General features: G+C 30.8%; 2 protein-coding genes and 1 long non-coding RNA gene across 3 annotated transcripts; 1 reads left to right on the top strand and 2 right to left on the bottom strand.

Moving 5' to 3' along the window:
• Positions 1-811: 811 nt before the first annotated feature.
• Positions 812-5,168, top strand: LOC137813399 (replication protein A 32 kDa subunit A). Its single transcript, XM_068615609.1, has 10 exons — positions 812-1,128; positions 1,349-1,459; positions 1,986-2,083; positions 2,228-2,269; positions 2,343-2,420; positions 3,990-4,065; positions 4,265-4,363; positions 4,441-4,520; positions 4,670-4,738; positions 4,815-5,168. Exons 1-10 carry the CDS (start codon positions 1,024-1,026, stop codon positions 4,888-4,890), a joined length of 834 nt encoding a protein of 277 aa, XP_068471710.1. The 5' UTR covers positions 812-1,023; the 3' UTR covers positions 4,891-5,168.
• Positions 5,169-7,272: 2,104 nt separating this feature from the next.
• Positions 7,273-8,365, bottom strand: LOC137815421 (uncharacterized). The gene is made up of 2 exons (XR_011081735.1): positions 8,226-8,365; positions 7,273-7,567 (listed from the first exon to the last, which is right to left on the bottom strand). It is a non-coding gene; the product is annotated as an uncharacterized lncRNA (long non-coding RNA).
• A 2,800-nt stretch (positions 8,366-11,165) lies between these two features.
• LOC137813398 (flowering-promoting factor 1-like protein 2) lies at positions 11,166-11,975 on the bottom strand. The gene has a single exon (XM_068615608.1). The coding sequence runs from the start codon at positions 11,793-11,795 to the stop codon at positions 11,448-11,450; it is 348 nt and encodes a 115-aa protein (XP_068471709.1). The 5' UTR covers positions 11,796-11,975; the 3' UTR covers positions 11,166-11,447.
• Between the last annotated feature and the right edge of the window lie 1,007 nt (positions 11,976-12,982).

Raw genomic sequence — 12,982 nt, 5'->3', positions numbered from 1 at the left:
CAACTCAACCTTACAAAATTACTTTGTAAGGTGATATTTGTACTCATTTATATATATATTGTGAATTTATCTTATCTCTAGTTGATATGAGATCTTCAACATATCCTCTCATGTCGAGAGGCTCCCAACTTGTGTGTGAGACTAAATATTTATGGGTGGTCCGATAACATTCAGATAACGGGTGACACGATATACCCAACAAACTCTCAATAGAATAGACTATGATATCATCTTAATAGGTGACTTAAAGTTTAACTCAAACAAAAAAAAAATCGACTTGTAAAGTGAAATTTCCATCCACTTATATATTATGAATTAATCTTATATCTAATCGATGTAAAATGTCCAACATAAAACTCCAAATCCAACTAGTCAAATGCCTATTTTGAAACCTTACTCATGTAGAATTAAATACAATGGAAATCAATAAAAAAAACAATACGTACATAATAAAGTTATAACCAAAATAATAAAGAAAGATAAGAATAGCTAAAAATATAAATTTAAAATAATTATATTCAACTCAATTTATTACAACTAAAATGAAAGTAAAACATATTAAAAGTATTATCAATATAAAATAAAACTATATATATGTGTCATCAATGTTACAAATTAATTATTTTAAATGAATAACTAAATTTCCTAAATAATATTTATTTTCTTTAAAGAAAAACTTACTGAGAAATTGGCACAACTAATAAAAATTAAAATCGCCTCTGCATAATAAATGTATCACTTCGAAAACTAAGTTATTTAAGTAAACAATGATGTGTGTATATATATATATATTAAAAGTTAATTATTCTTTAACTAATTTTATTTCTTAATTTTCTTGGAAAACAAAGAGGGAGGGCTCGGAAGCGGAAAGTTGAAGCCCTATTCAGCGGGAAAAAGGAAACGTCCTTGGCGGGAATCAACATAAAAATAAAAAATGACGCGCAATTTTTGTTAACTCATTCTTAGTCTAGCGTAACAGAATCATCCACTCTTTCACTTCCCTCTCTTTTTAGGGTTTCGAAGATGTTCTCCAGCTCCCAATTCGATGCAGCCACAGCCTTCTCCGGCGGTGGATTCATGTCCTCTCAGCCGTCTAACCTCAACGATTCCTCTCCCGCACCGTCAAAAGTATGCAATCTATCTCTCCTTTCTAATTTTCCATTTCTCTGCAAAAAGAATCACCAAACGGAGCACGCACGCACTTAAGATGATTTATTTTGTGAGAAATAAGTCGAACGTGTTGGTGTTAACCTAATTTGGGAAGTTATAAATAATAATAATTATTTTTTTCGTTTTGAAAGCGAAAGACTGTGCTCTACTAACTGTGTTTGTGTTTCGCTCATTGAAGAGCCGCGAAACTCAGGGTTTGGTGCCGGTGACGGTGAAGCAGATAAGTGAAGCCTCTCAAACCGGTGACGAAAAGTCGAATTTCGTGATCAATGGTGTAGATCTGAACAATGTATGCCTCGCGCTTTTATTAGTCAGTTTTTGAATGATTTTTCTTTTATTTTTCAAGAATCGTTAGGCCGTGCTTCTTTGTTTATTATGTACATGCGAGGAGAAAAACATGGTTAGTACTGTCATGCTACTCTGTTTCGAACTTTGGAAAAATATACCATATAGTTTTTATTTGAGTTTAATTTTTATGTATTGTCTGCATAACACTTCTTAAATCTATGTAATAGTTTTACACTTACAATGGCTATAATTAACAGTTATAAACGGATGATCTATGCTTTCCAGTTTCTTACGTTGACCATGCATGAAAATTAAACTCTTACTTTACATGCTTTAATGTTTGCTTTAGATTGGAAATATATGCATTGACTGCGTTTTTGTTATTATCATGTATAGCATGTTTACGAATTTTGTTAGAACTACGCTAAGAGTAAGATCTATAATGATTTTTGATTTCTTGAGAATGTAAAATATTGTATATCGACAATGCCTTATTGAATTCCTTGTTTTACATTATTTTGGTTCAGGTAACACTAGTCGGGATGGTGTTTGAGAAAGTTGAGCGAAACACCGATGTCAATTTTGTTTTGGACGATGGAACTGGACGAATAAAATGCCGAAGATGGTATTCGATGCATTATAAATGTTATTTCATATTAAATTAGTTATAAAATAATGTGTTTGTATTGCTTTGCTTTCTACTTTGGAAAATTTTCCCCAATAAATGTTGTGGAAAGTGGTTTGAGTTATTTTTTTGTTCTTTTATCAGGGTTAATGAGACTTTTGACACAAAGGAAATGGAGGAAGTAATGTAAGTTCATGAATATGTAAGATATTAGTCTGTAATTGTTGTATTTCTAACCTTGAATTTTTTTCAATGATAGGAATGGTATGTACGTTCGTGTTTTTGGGCATTTGAAAAGCTTCCAAGGTGTTAGGCAACTTGTTGCTTTCTCTGTCAGGCATGTGTGCTACTCCCACTTTGTGTTATATTGTAACAATTGTGCAGTGGCTGTGTATTTACGAATTTTGTATGATAGTTTAGGGCCAGATGAATACGATTTTCTCAAGTCTTCAATGAACACAGGTTCAAGTTAGTTAGTGAGAAGAGTTAATCCTTGTTTATCCCATTAGTCATTACTTTAGGGATCTAATCTAATTGTAACTTGGAGTGAATTTACAGAATGCGTTATACACACCTCAATAAGCACTGCACAGGTTTAAGTCAGTTATGGAGAAAAGTTAATCCTTGTTTATTTCAGTAGTCATTACTTTAGCTATCTAATTGTAACTTGGAGTGAATTTGTGATTTACTATATCTAATGTTAAGGGTGTTTGTTATTGAAGAATGGGGTGGCTGTCATTGTGGTTTGTCAGGTTCACCAATACTGAGACACTATAATTATTTATTAGTTAAAGATGCTGGATTATTCAACAAATGTAATATATTCAGATTTATAAAGATGTAGATGGATCTGGTGAAGCACTGTGCATCTTTTTGGGGGCTCTGGCCCTTGCTCCCAGGATGAGGTGTTTCAATCAAGGCACGACACTGATTTGTTTAGATACACACTTTGACTTACTCAAGGCTTCCACAATTAAAATTGAAAACGGAAGGGAGGAGACGGACAAGGAGTAAGATTAGTAGTGGGTGCACCTACTCTAAAATTGACTCAACAACTTGCATCCTCTCTTTATAATCTAGTAGAACAGTTGCAAAAGTGTTCTTCCTTGGCTTAGAACCATCGCATATAATAGAACATCACCGATTATTGATTTTGTTAACGATTCAAAGCACCTTTGATGCTTTGGATGTATTGATACCTTGCTAATAGTGGGTTTGTTCTCTGAGCTTGGGAGCTGTTGCTGATATGCATTAGGGTATTTAATGGACTACATTTTCTCTGGGGTGTGTATGGCTGTTTTAAGAGGTTTTACATAAAACTCTTGTGATGTATCGGAGGTTCTTATCAGATGCTAGTTTCTTCTGTCTGCCGTGTTCAACATTTAAGCATGTACTCTCATATTCAGTTATATTTTTCTTTTGTCAAACAAACCAGAAAAGAAATGGTGGTGTGGGGCCTGCAAGTTGGTGATTACTGAGCATCTCTTGGTTCTGTTAAACTTATCTAGATATTTCATATTTTTCTGAGGTTTTTTTCACTATTTTTAAATTATAAATGTGAAGGTTGTCAGACTTATTAACCTCACGGAATTTGGGGTTTTGATTTTCATTATTGATGTTTGCATTATTTAGATTTCAATCTTAGTTTTTATTGTCGGTTATGCCAGTGACCTTTCTCGAGGTAGCATTTTGATTTTCAAAATTTTCCCTTAGAATAGTGATTCAGTATGTTGAATTGATGATTTTGCACGTGAATTACAAAGCGTAAGTTATATCTAATTGTGGAAAAGTGATTTTCAGACTATGGTATCCTGCAGTTTTCCATGCTGAGAAAGTGTCTATATTTGGCAAATTGCCTAGCTTGTTTTATCGTATGCTTATTTCATATTTGTGATGTTTTTCACAGGCCGGTTACCAATTTTGATGAGATCCCTTTTCACTTTATTGATAGCATATATTACCATCTTCGCTCCAAAATGAAGGTGCACACAGTTTTCATATTTTACCTGAATTCTTTTAGATCAGTGTCTGATGATTCACGGCAGTGGATAGTGCATAGACATCCCACGAATCCATTTATTGGACCAATAGAAGCATTGACTATTGACATGCCCAGCTATGTGGCTTGCTCAAGTGGACATACCTGATTACTTAACATATATTCTTTTGTTTGAATCGTAGTTGGAAGGAATCACTTCTACAAATCCTTTATACGTCTCGTCTTTTAACACTCCTGTCAAAAATGCCCCAAATGGATCTCAGGCGCCACCATCAAATCCAGTATGAGAGTCGATGACACAGTTGCTATTTGCTACAGTTGTTTAATTAGATTGATGATACTATTTTTCTCATGTCAGGCATATGCACAATATAGCGTGGATGGACTTAAGGATTGCGATAAATTGATTATTGACTACCTGAAGCAGCATTCAGATATGTGAGTTATAAATCGAAAATTTTATCTTACTTGATTTTCATTAATTTAATATATAATATTTTCAACGAATGTAACATTTGGATTGTCATCGCACAAAATTCACTTGATTTATAATTCTGACTGATTTCAAAATTGGTTTTAAATTGCAGCTCAGATGAATTTGGAAAACATGTCAATGAATTATCCCGAGAGCTCAAGCTTCCAATGGATAGGATCATGTAAGTTCTCTTATATGTATCTTTCTGTTTAGGCAAAGCATTTACTTATGATGTAACTCATCTGTTATGTTGTCAGGTTGTCGCTAAAGACTCTTGTAGACGATGGTTTAGTATACTCCACCATTGATGACTACCATTACAAACAAGTTTGATATTTCATGTAACGAGGAATATAGGTGAGGATCGAGCTGGATACTGCTACTACAGCATGAACCGTGATATATGTTTGACTAGTTTCGACTTGTAGATATGTTTTTGAATGAATTGATCTATTGTATGCTCAACAAAAAAAATCAGTTCTGTTTACACTTGTTAAATGATTTTAGGTTGTTGTGACAGAAAGTTGTATTTTCATTTTTTTTAAATTTCTTGGATGCCGCTTTTGTTTCCAAATCTATATTTTCTGAAATTTATGTAGCTTTTAATATCATTTTGATTGATGGTCCAACGTAACCACAAATAATAATTGCAACATTATTATTATCATTGCCACTAAACTATCATTTTAGGTGTAATCATACAATCATTCCAGTTCCAATATGAAATTGAAATTAAACATTAGTGCACGCCTCCAGGCTGTTCTTTTTGCACCTCTATAGTTTTTTGTGGCACTCATATACCTTTAAAATATAAAAATTATTTTATTCTATTGATGCTTTTTATTTTAGAATGATTTTTTTTAATTATAAAATTTGAAAGGTATTTTTGGATTAGGAATATTTTTTGGATTCTATACTCAGAATGAGTTTATTTTAAAAAAAAAATAGATCTTGGATTATGGAATTTGGAAAGTACTCGTGAATATTTTGGAATACAAGAGGTGTAAATAGAAAAAAAAAGTTTATATTTATGGATTGTAGAATTTTGAATGTATTTTTGAAGGACAAAATGATCTTTTTAAGGACAAAGTTATGGAAGTTCAATATACCAAATTTTAATCGGTTATTACACTTATTCAACCAATTGAAATATTGTTAGAAACTAGACAACAATAGATAAAAACAATAGAGATATATGTACAAATGAAACCAAAAACTATTTTATCCGTAAGAACTCTCATTCCTAAATCACTTTTTTCTTCATGCACCTTGAGCTATTTAGTTTTCAATCATACACTACACTAAATTAATTTTGTTTAATTTATATGTTTGGATTTAAGGTATACAGAACTAAGAAATTCAACCATCTTAGGTTTAAGCATTACAATTTATTTGAGTAACGGATATTTAGGAATATCAAAGTGAATACGTAAATTTTTTTTGGAAATATTCAAAATTAGAAATTGGAAGAACAAAGTTATCCCACTATGTGTAATCTGAACAATGAATGCTAAGTTTCCAAAATTACGAATCCCAAGAGCGTATAATTATGATTTAGAGGAAATGGGAATAGGAAAATAGTTCTGAAAAGAAAAAACCATTGATTCAGGAACTATTCAATCCAACCATGGAGGAAATGTCATAGTAATCATATGGTGCAGAAAAAAGTCATCGTCATAAACCTCACCATATTTTTTAGAATGTCAGTTTAATCAGATTACATTGTTATGGTCGATAACTTCATATCTCTTGCTTAGAAAATGAAAGTGTAATATAAACTATCATATTTGTAAATTTTGAATAAAAAGTTATAAGGAATATATATATTTCCTATAGCAAAAGAAACACTCTCTACCAATATCTATCTACCAAGGATCTTAGACAAAAAAATTCTATAGCTAACAATTATAATTTTGGAGATTGAAAGATAATTTCAAACAGACAAATGATTCTCCTAATAAAATATGATCATGTAAGTTTTGAAGGTGTATGAATAGGGGTTTCCCCTTTCCCTATATTTCCTTCTTAGTCTCTCATTCTTTTTCTTTTCCTGAGTTTACTTTATACATACATTTTACCAACTCACAGGCAGGTTTAGTTTGAAGGTATTCAGATAAGTACGATTAACAATTAACATTTTATTGGTCTGTCAAATTACCAAATGGAAAAATTAAGGGTCAGTGAACCTATTAAGTAATTAGCTCAAATAATTGGTAAATGAGATTGCCTATTTTTCTAAACATAAAAACGAGGCAAATCTGCAAAATATGAGTCCTGGATGTTAGTAATCTAATAATTAAATACATAACAAAAACATACAAAGGTCCTACCATTATTAGTTTGGCATTCCTAAAACACGGTCTTTCGATTCACCAGTAGATTCAGATTCAACAAGGAGACATGAGTGAAACTTATGTAAAAGATTCACATCAACTTCAACTCAAAACTTTAGGAAATAAATTTGTGGATTTTTTTATGTTACTGAACATTTTTTATTTCTATTCAACATGCTATTTAGACTCACAATCCTAACATGTATAACTTTAACAGTTAAATTAAGTACCTATTCCCTAATCAATAAATCTGTAGCATCTCATTTGACAATCTGACATGTTCAAGTTAGATCCATTGGTAAATAGTTTCAACACTGTTTGAGGCTGAGGACCTTCATCAAGATTCATTACTCTTGATACAAAATTAAGACACAAGTAAAAATGCAGAAACACTGCTCCCTGGTATGCACAACCTTCACTAAAAGACAAGATTATGAAGAATCATACAATGAAATAGTAATTATTGACATAGTAATGAAGAATAATCCCTGGTATCCAAGTGAAGATCCAACATATAAAAAAAATAAAAAACTATTTATGCATACAAAACATGCATCAAAGAAAATGTTGGACAGGTATATATGTGTTAATGCTTGAAGAATAATCTTTGCTGTCACAAATGGTTAAGCAGTGGCATTTTCGGATGGCTCCATCGGAAATGAACGGAGGAGTAAATACTGAACCAAGAAAAGAAACAGTCAAATAGTGTGATTGAAAGAATAAACAAAAACGATAAAAAAACAACATATAAAGGAAAAAACCATATTTGATCATTAAACTAAGATGGGTAAATTCAAAATTCTACATTTCACACTAAAAACAACCTTCCAAAAATAATCTGCAGAGTCTCCTTTGACAAATCATAATACTGCAGGTACCAAATCACTGAAGACTCTCCTCTACCTTAACAAACTAAGTGGTTCATTCAACTCAATCATTTTTACAAACACTTTAGGGGCACTTATAATTTCTTAGGTCCGGTGCCTCTTTTGAAGTCATTGGTTACAGATTGAAAATCCAAGCTATCATCCTTGCTTGTATTTCTTAATTCCCATATACATCAAAAGCAAAGACAACTCAATCACAACAATTATAACAGATGCACCAACCCAGAGTTACAGAAATGCTCACAATTTCATAATTTTTTTCTTCTGAAAAATCATTATTTAATACTTAACATTTGTTATAAATTATGAAATTAGGAAGGTCTATTATTTATTTAGCTTCTATCAACAACACCAATTATATGTAGCATTAGTCTATTCAAGATTGAAAGTAAAAAAAAAAAAGAAAAAAAGAAGAACAAAGAAAACTATACAACAACTTAAAACTCACCAAACATATAAGATATGAAAAATAGCTTCAGTACTTCTCTGGGGACTCACACTTTAATGCCACCTTCTATTTATTGCTAAGAAGGAGAGAATAGTGAACAAAAAATGATGAAGAGAGAGAGAGAAAATGGTATGCAAGAAAGAGAACCACAACTAAAATCTAATAGTTTTATTGAGAAAAAAGATAAAATGAATTAGAAAAAGGTTACAAAAGATATGATGTGAAGAAGAAAAAAGTATGGAGAGTGCCATTTTAAATAAAGCTTAATTTATATTTTACATTAAAATGAATATATTTAGAATATAATAAATAAGTTACTGTAAGTTTTATTTTAAAAATTAATTTTTAATATTTAATAGAATGTATAAGTGATTGTAAATTTTATTTAAAAATCAATTTCTAATTTTTAAATTTATTTTTTGAAATGATATAAAAAATTAATAAATTTGATAGATAGTACCTTTTTATTCTTAATTCAAAATATTACATAATTTAAAATGATAATATATAAGTAAATAAAGGAAGTAAATCTAATATTATATATTTTTTAAAAATTATTGTTATAGTTTTAGTAATATTTTATCTTCTTTCATTAATGTTTAAGAATGGTAAAATATTGATTTAAGTTATTAAAATTAAAAATTTGGACATTGATATAAATAAATATATATTTTTTGAAAGGAGTTAAATGTAGAGAAATTATATGTTTTTAGATGAAGTTGTGGATAAGATAAAAAGAGAGAGAAGTTTCTGAAGATAATTTATGACTTGGTGAGATAGAATAGAATGAATGATGATTGTGATGAAGGCACGTGGCAGCCATGGCTGTGACAGTGACCACCTTTCACCATCACCCGCACGTGAACTCCCATCTCTCCTTTAACTGCTTTTTCTCTCTCTCCATTTTCAATCCAATCAAAATTATTTATCCTAATTTAATGCTCCCAGAGTTACTTAATTATTGCATTCACAATAATTAAAATCTTGTCAAAAAATTAAAAAATTATCTCAATTTTTTAAGGTTTACTTGTTAATTTTTTTAGTTCCTAACATAAATTTTGGCCACTCAAAATTTTGAATTTTTTTTATGACTTTTAGATTTTATTAGTAATATTGAGTGTCTAATTAATATCTTACCAAATCATCATTAAAGAATTTGGCGGAATGACTAATTTATTTTTTATTTAGTAAATTTTATTTATTATTCCGCATTTACTAGTTTGACATTATATGAACTATAGTTTGAATAATGATAGATAAAAAAAAAATACAATTTATCAAAAAACTTACAAATAAATTTTCTTGTGAAACTTCTTAACAAAACATGACTAGCCACGAATTATCATCTGTTAATGCTGGAAAATAGAAACTAAAAGTGACAAAGAAGAAAAAAAATCTTGAACTAGTCAAAATTTGTATTAACAACTATCAAATAAGAATTTAGACACAAAGAAATTCAATTATTTATAAACTCATTTAGAAACTATTTTAGAAATTTAAGGTTTTAAAATATGTTTCAAAATTAGTCATTAAATGGGTCTTCAAAATTAGTAACAAAGATTAAAATTGCTTCAAACTTATATTCTAAAGTATGTAATTAGTGATTAATCAATTAAACATAGAGAACATTTTAAAAGAAATTTTGTTGTAGTGAACATATACAATCAAATTAAATGATAGCAATGATAGAAAAAAATGACTTCATGATCTAATTTTCTTCTTAATCACTGTTTAAAGGGAAAAACAAATGTACAATAGACATTTTTAATATTTTATTTATTGTGTTATTTTAAATATTCAGTGTATTATTAATAACTTAAGAGATATGACAATGCTATCAAAAACAGTAGGAAAAGTATAACATCTGTTGGCATAATAATTGGCTGTGGGATTCTCTTTGACTCAGTCAACCTTCTCTTTCATTCACATACACATGTAATTTGTAAATCCATTTGAATGTTTATGTCATATTTTTTTTTCTTTTTTTCTTTTCACATTCTCGTTTAGTTGGTGAAATTATTTGAAACACACACACACATATATATATATATATATATATTTATATATATATATATATATAAAATTTTTACAAAGCTATAGAGTAGAATGTGTTCTTCAATTAATTGTAAAAATATATAGTAAGACTTTTGATAAAGGATTTAAACTACCACCATTTGATTTTGTTACTTGTTCATTAAGATCTTGTGTGTGTTTTCTCTATTTTTTTTGTTCGTATATACATATATAGTAGTAATCCTATACATATTCGAAGTGACAAAAAATATGCATACCTTTTGGGACTTCAAAATAGTGTGACAATGAAATAAAATAAAAGGGTAATATTTATACTAGAAAAAGAAACATGTATTTAATTTATGTTATTTTTTCTAATAATTTGATAAAAATGTTAATTGTTCTAAATCCAAACTCCTAAAGTCCCCAACCACACCCATATGTATAAATATAAATATAAATATATATAAAAAATAAAAATGTAATTGGTGAGAAAACATAGACACGTGATCAATCAATTTCCCTCACCTTTTGAGATGTGGTAATCCATGGAAGTTGGGAACAAGCAGACAAGGTGTGGTTATCAAAATCCCAGGTCCTCTTTCTGTTTTCCTTAACCAATCAAACCTTCAACCTTTGTGTTGAATTGGCCTTTCCACATTTTGGGAACACGTGCAATTCTAGCCAATGTTGTTGACACATGATTGTGTGAAAAAACCAAACATGGGGGTTCTCTTTTCTCTCTCTCTTTTTCCCTCCCCCACCATCAATACTTAAATTAGCATAGTAGAATCACTCAAAGCCTCTCACATGCATAAAAAAAGGGAGGTCATGAATTAATGTTAAAATATTCAAATCCCCACTTTCCAAGTACGTGTAGAGACCACAAAGAGAGGGAGAAATTAAGAAAAAAAGGAATTATAACTCTTCATGGAATGCATAAATGTTATTAGAAATCAATACCCATATGTTACATAAGCACCCCAAGCTCATATATTCTACTCATGCACCCACAGCATCGATCATCTTATAGATTATGAACAAAAAGAAAACCAAAAAAGAAAAAAACCCAACAAGAGTTTGCTAGAGAAACTCTATATATAAGAAGCCATGAAGATGAAGAACTAGACCAATAGAAGGTGATACTAAAAAAGAAAGAAAAAGAAAGAGGCTACTAGAGAGTGTGCCACATGAAGAAGCAATGAAGAGTCACTTATCCCGAACATGGAAGACATTGGGGTTCTTGATGACTATATCATACATGTTGATGGAGTTGAACTTGGAGAAGTCTTTTGGGAGGGAAATTAGGTCAATTGAGGAGTGTTTGTGGAACTGGTAGAGGTCAGGGTCTCCATCATAGTACCTCTCCCAACCTAAACCAGTTAAGATTTGCTCAAGAAAAGCATAGGAAGAAACCACTTCCCCACTTGGCAAGTGCACCAAAACCTTTCTCTTTGAGCTACTTCCCTTCCCTTGCCTTCCATCTGACCCCTCAGCTTGAGGGTTTTCCACCAACCGATACACACCATTGTTCTTGAACATCCACACCCCAGACATTTTTTTTCTTCCTCAACTAGACTTTACCTTTGGTCTCTGGAGCATGTGAAGAGGGGTTCTTCACTTTTCAGCAAAAGGGTTTTGGAGAAGAAAAAGAAAGGGTTTTTGGGTTTATAGCTATAGCTATGCGCCAAGAAGGAGAGGAGAAGAGAATGGGTTTTTGGTTGTTGCTTTGTGTTGTTGAGCAATGCAAAGGGTGGCATGGTATATATATATGTGTGAAAAGAGGATGAGGCTAAATAAAACAAGAGGAAAATACTCTTGGAAGTGGAAGAGTTAAATCTATGGGCATGTTCGACTTTGGCATAGAATCTAGATTTGTGGGGCCTAGTTGTTTCAATAATAAAATATGATTGCATATGGGTGACCCTAAGGCACGAGAAGTAGCTGTGGGAGAATCTCTTTGGTTTAGTTTTGATGCATGGTTTTGCATTAAATAAAATTGAGAGTAATTATGAGTTATGAGAGTCCAAGTTACTTAGTTATGTTTTGGAATGAAGCATTTGGTGAAGTGATTGAGTTGATTTGATTTGGTTCATGTGTGTATGGAGAAGAAGTAGAAAGTGAATGAAAGAAAGATTTGGTAGGACGTAGATCACGAGAGTCCACGTGAACATATAGTGGGGTTGCTTTGAGATGTTGTTACTTGAAAGTTGCAGCTGTTGGTGTCATGTTGGCTACTCATCATTGGGAATAATTGCACACCCATCAGTTTTAACCACTTTTTATGCTTTTCTTCTCATTCCCAACATCATAATTATCACCTAATTAAATATCCATGCTTCTCTCTCTACACTCATTTTACACTGAATTAAATAAATTTAAATTTAAATATATATATATATATATTTACTTTAATACGTATTACTAGGTGAACTTTAAACCTACCTCAATCTCATAAAACCGATTTATTGGAGTGAGGTTTGCATCCACTTATATACAATAAAATATTCTCATTTCTAGTCGATGTGAGATTTCCAACAATATTAAATTGATTTTTGTAAACTTTAGACTATTCAGGTGTTTGTAGTATGAAAATGATTAGATTGAATCATTCCGTATGTGAAACTGGTTCAATTTAAAGTTGCATTTCATTAATCAATTGAAAGTAGTTACAATGGACATTAGTATGCAATCAGAACAATCTCTGGAAAAAAAACTAACAATCTCCTAAAATTTAGAAAAAA

Source organism: Phaseolus vulgaris, chromosome 1, assembly GCF_000499845.2.
Source record: "Phaseolus vulgaris cultivar G19833 chromosome 1, P. vulgaris v2.0, whole genome shotgun sequence".
Lineage (NCBI taxonomy): Eukaryota > Viridiplantae > Streptophyta > Magnoliopsida > Fabales > Fabaceae > Phaseolus > Phaseolus vulgaris.
Note: the sequence above shows the minus strand (reverse complement) of the source record. Positions and strands in the feature narration are given on the sequence as shown.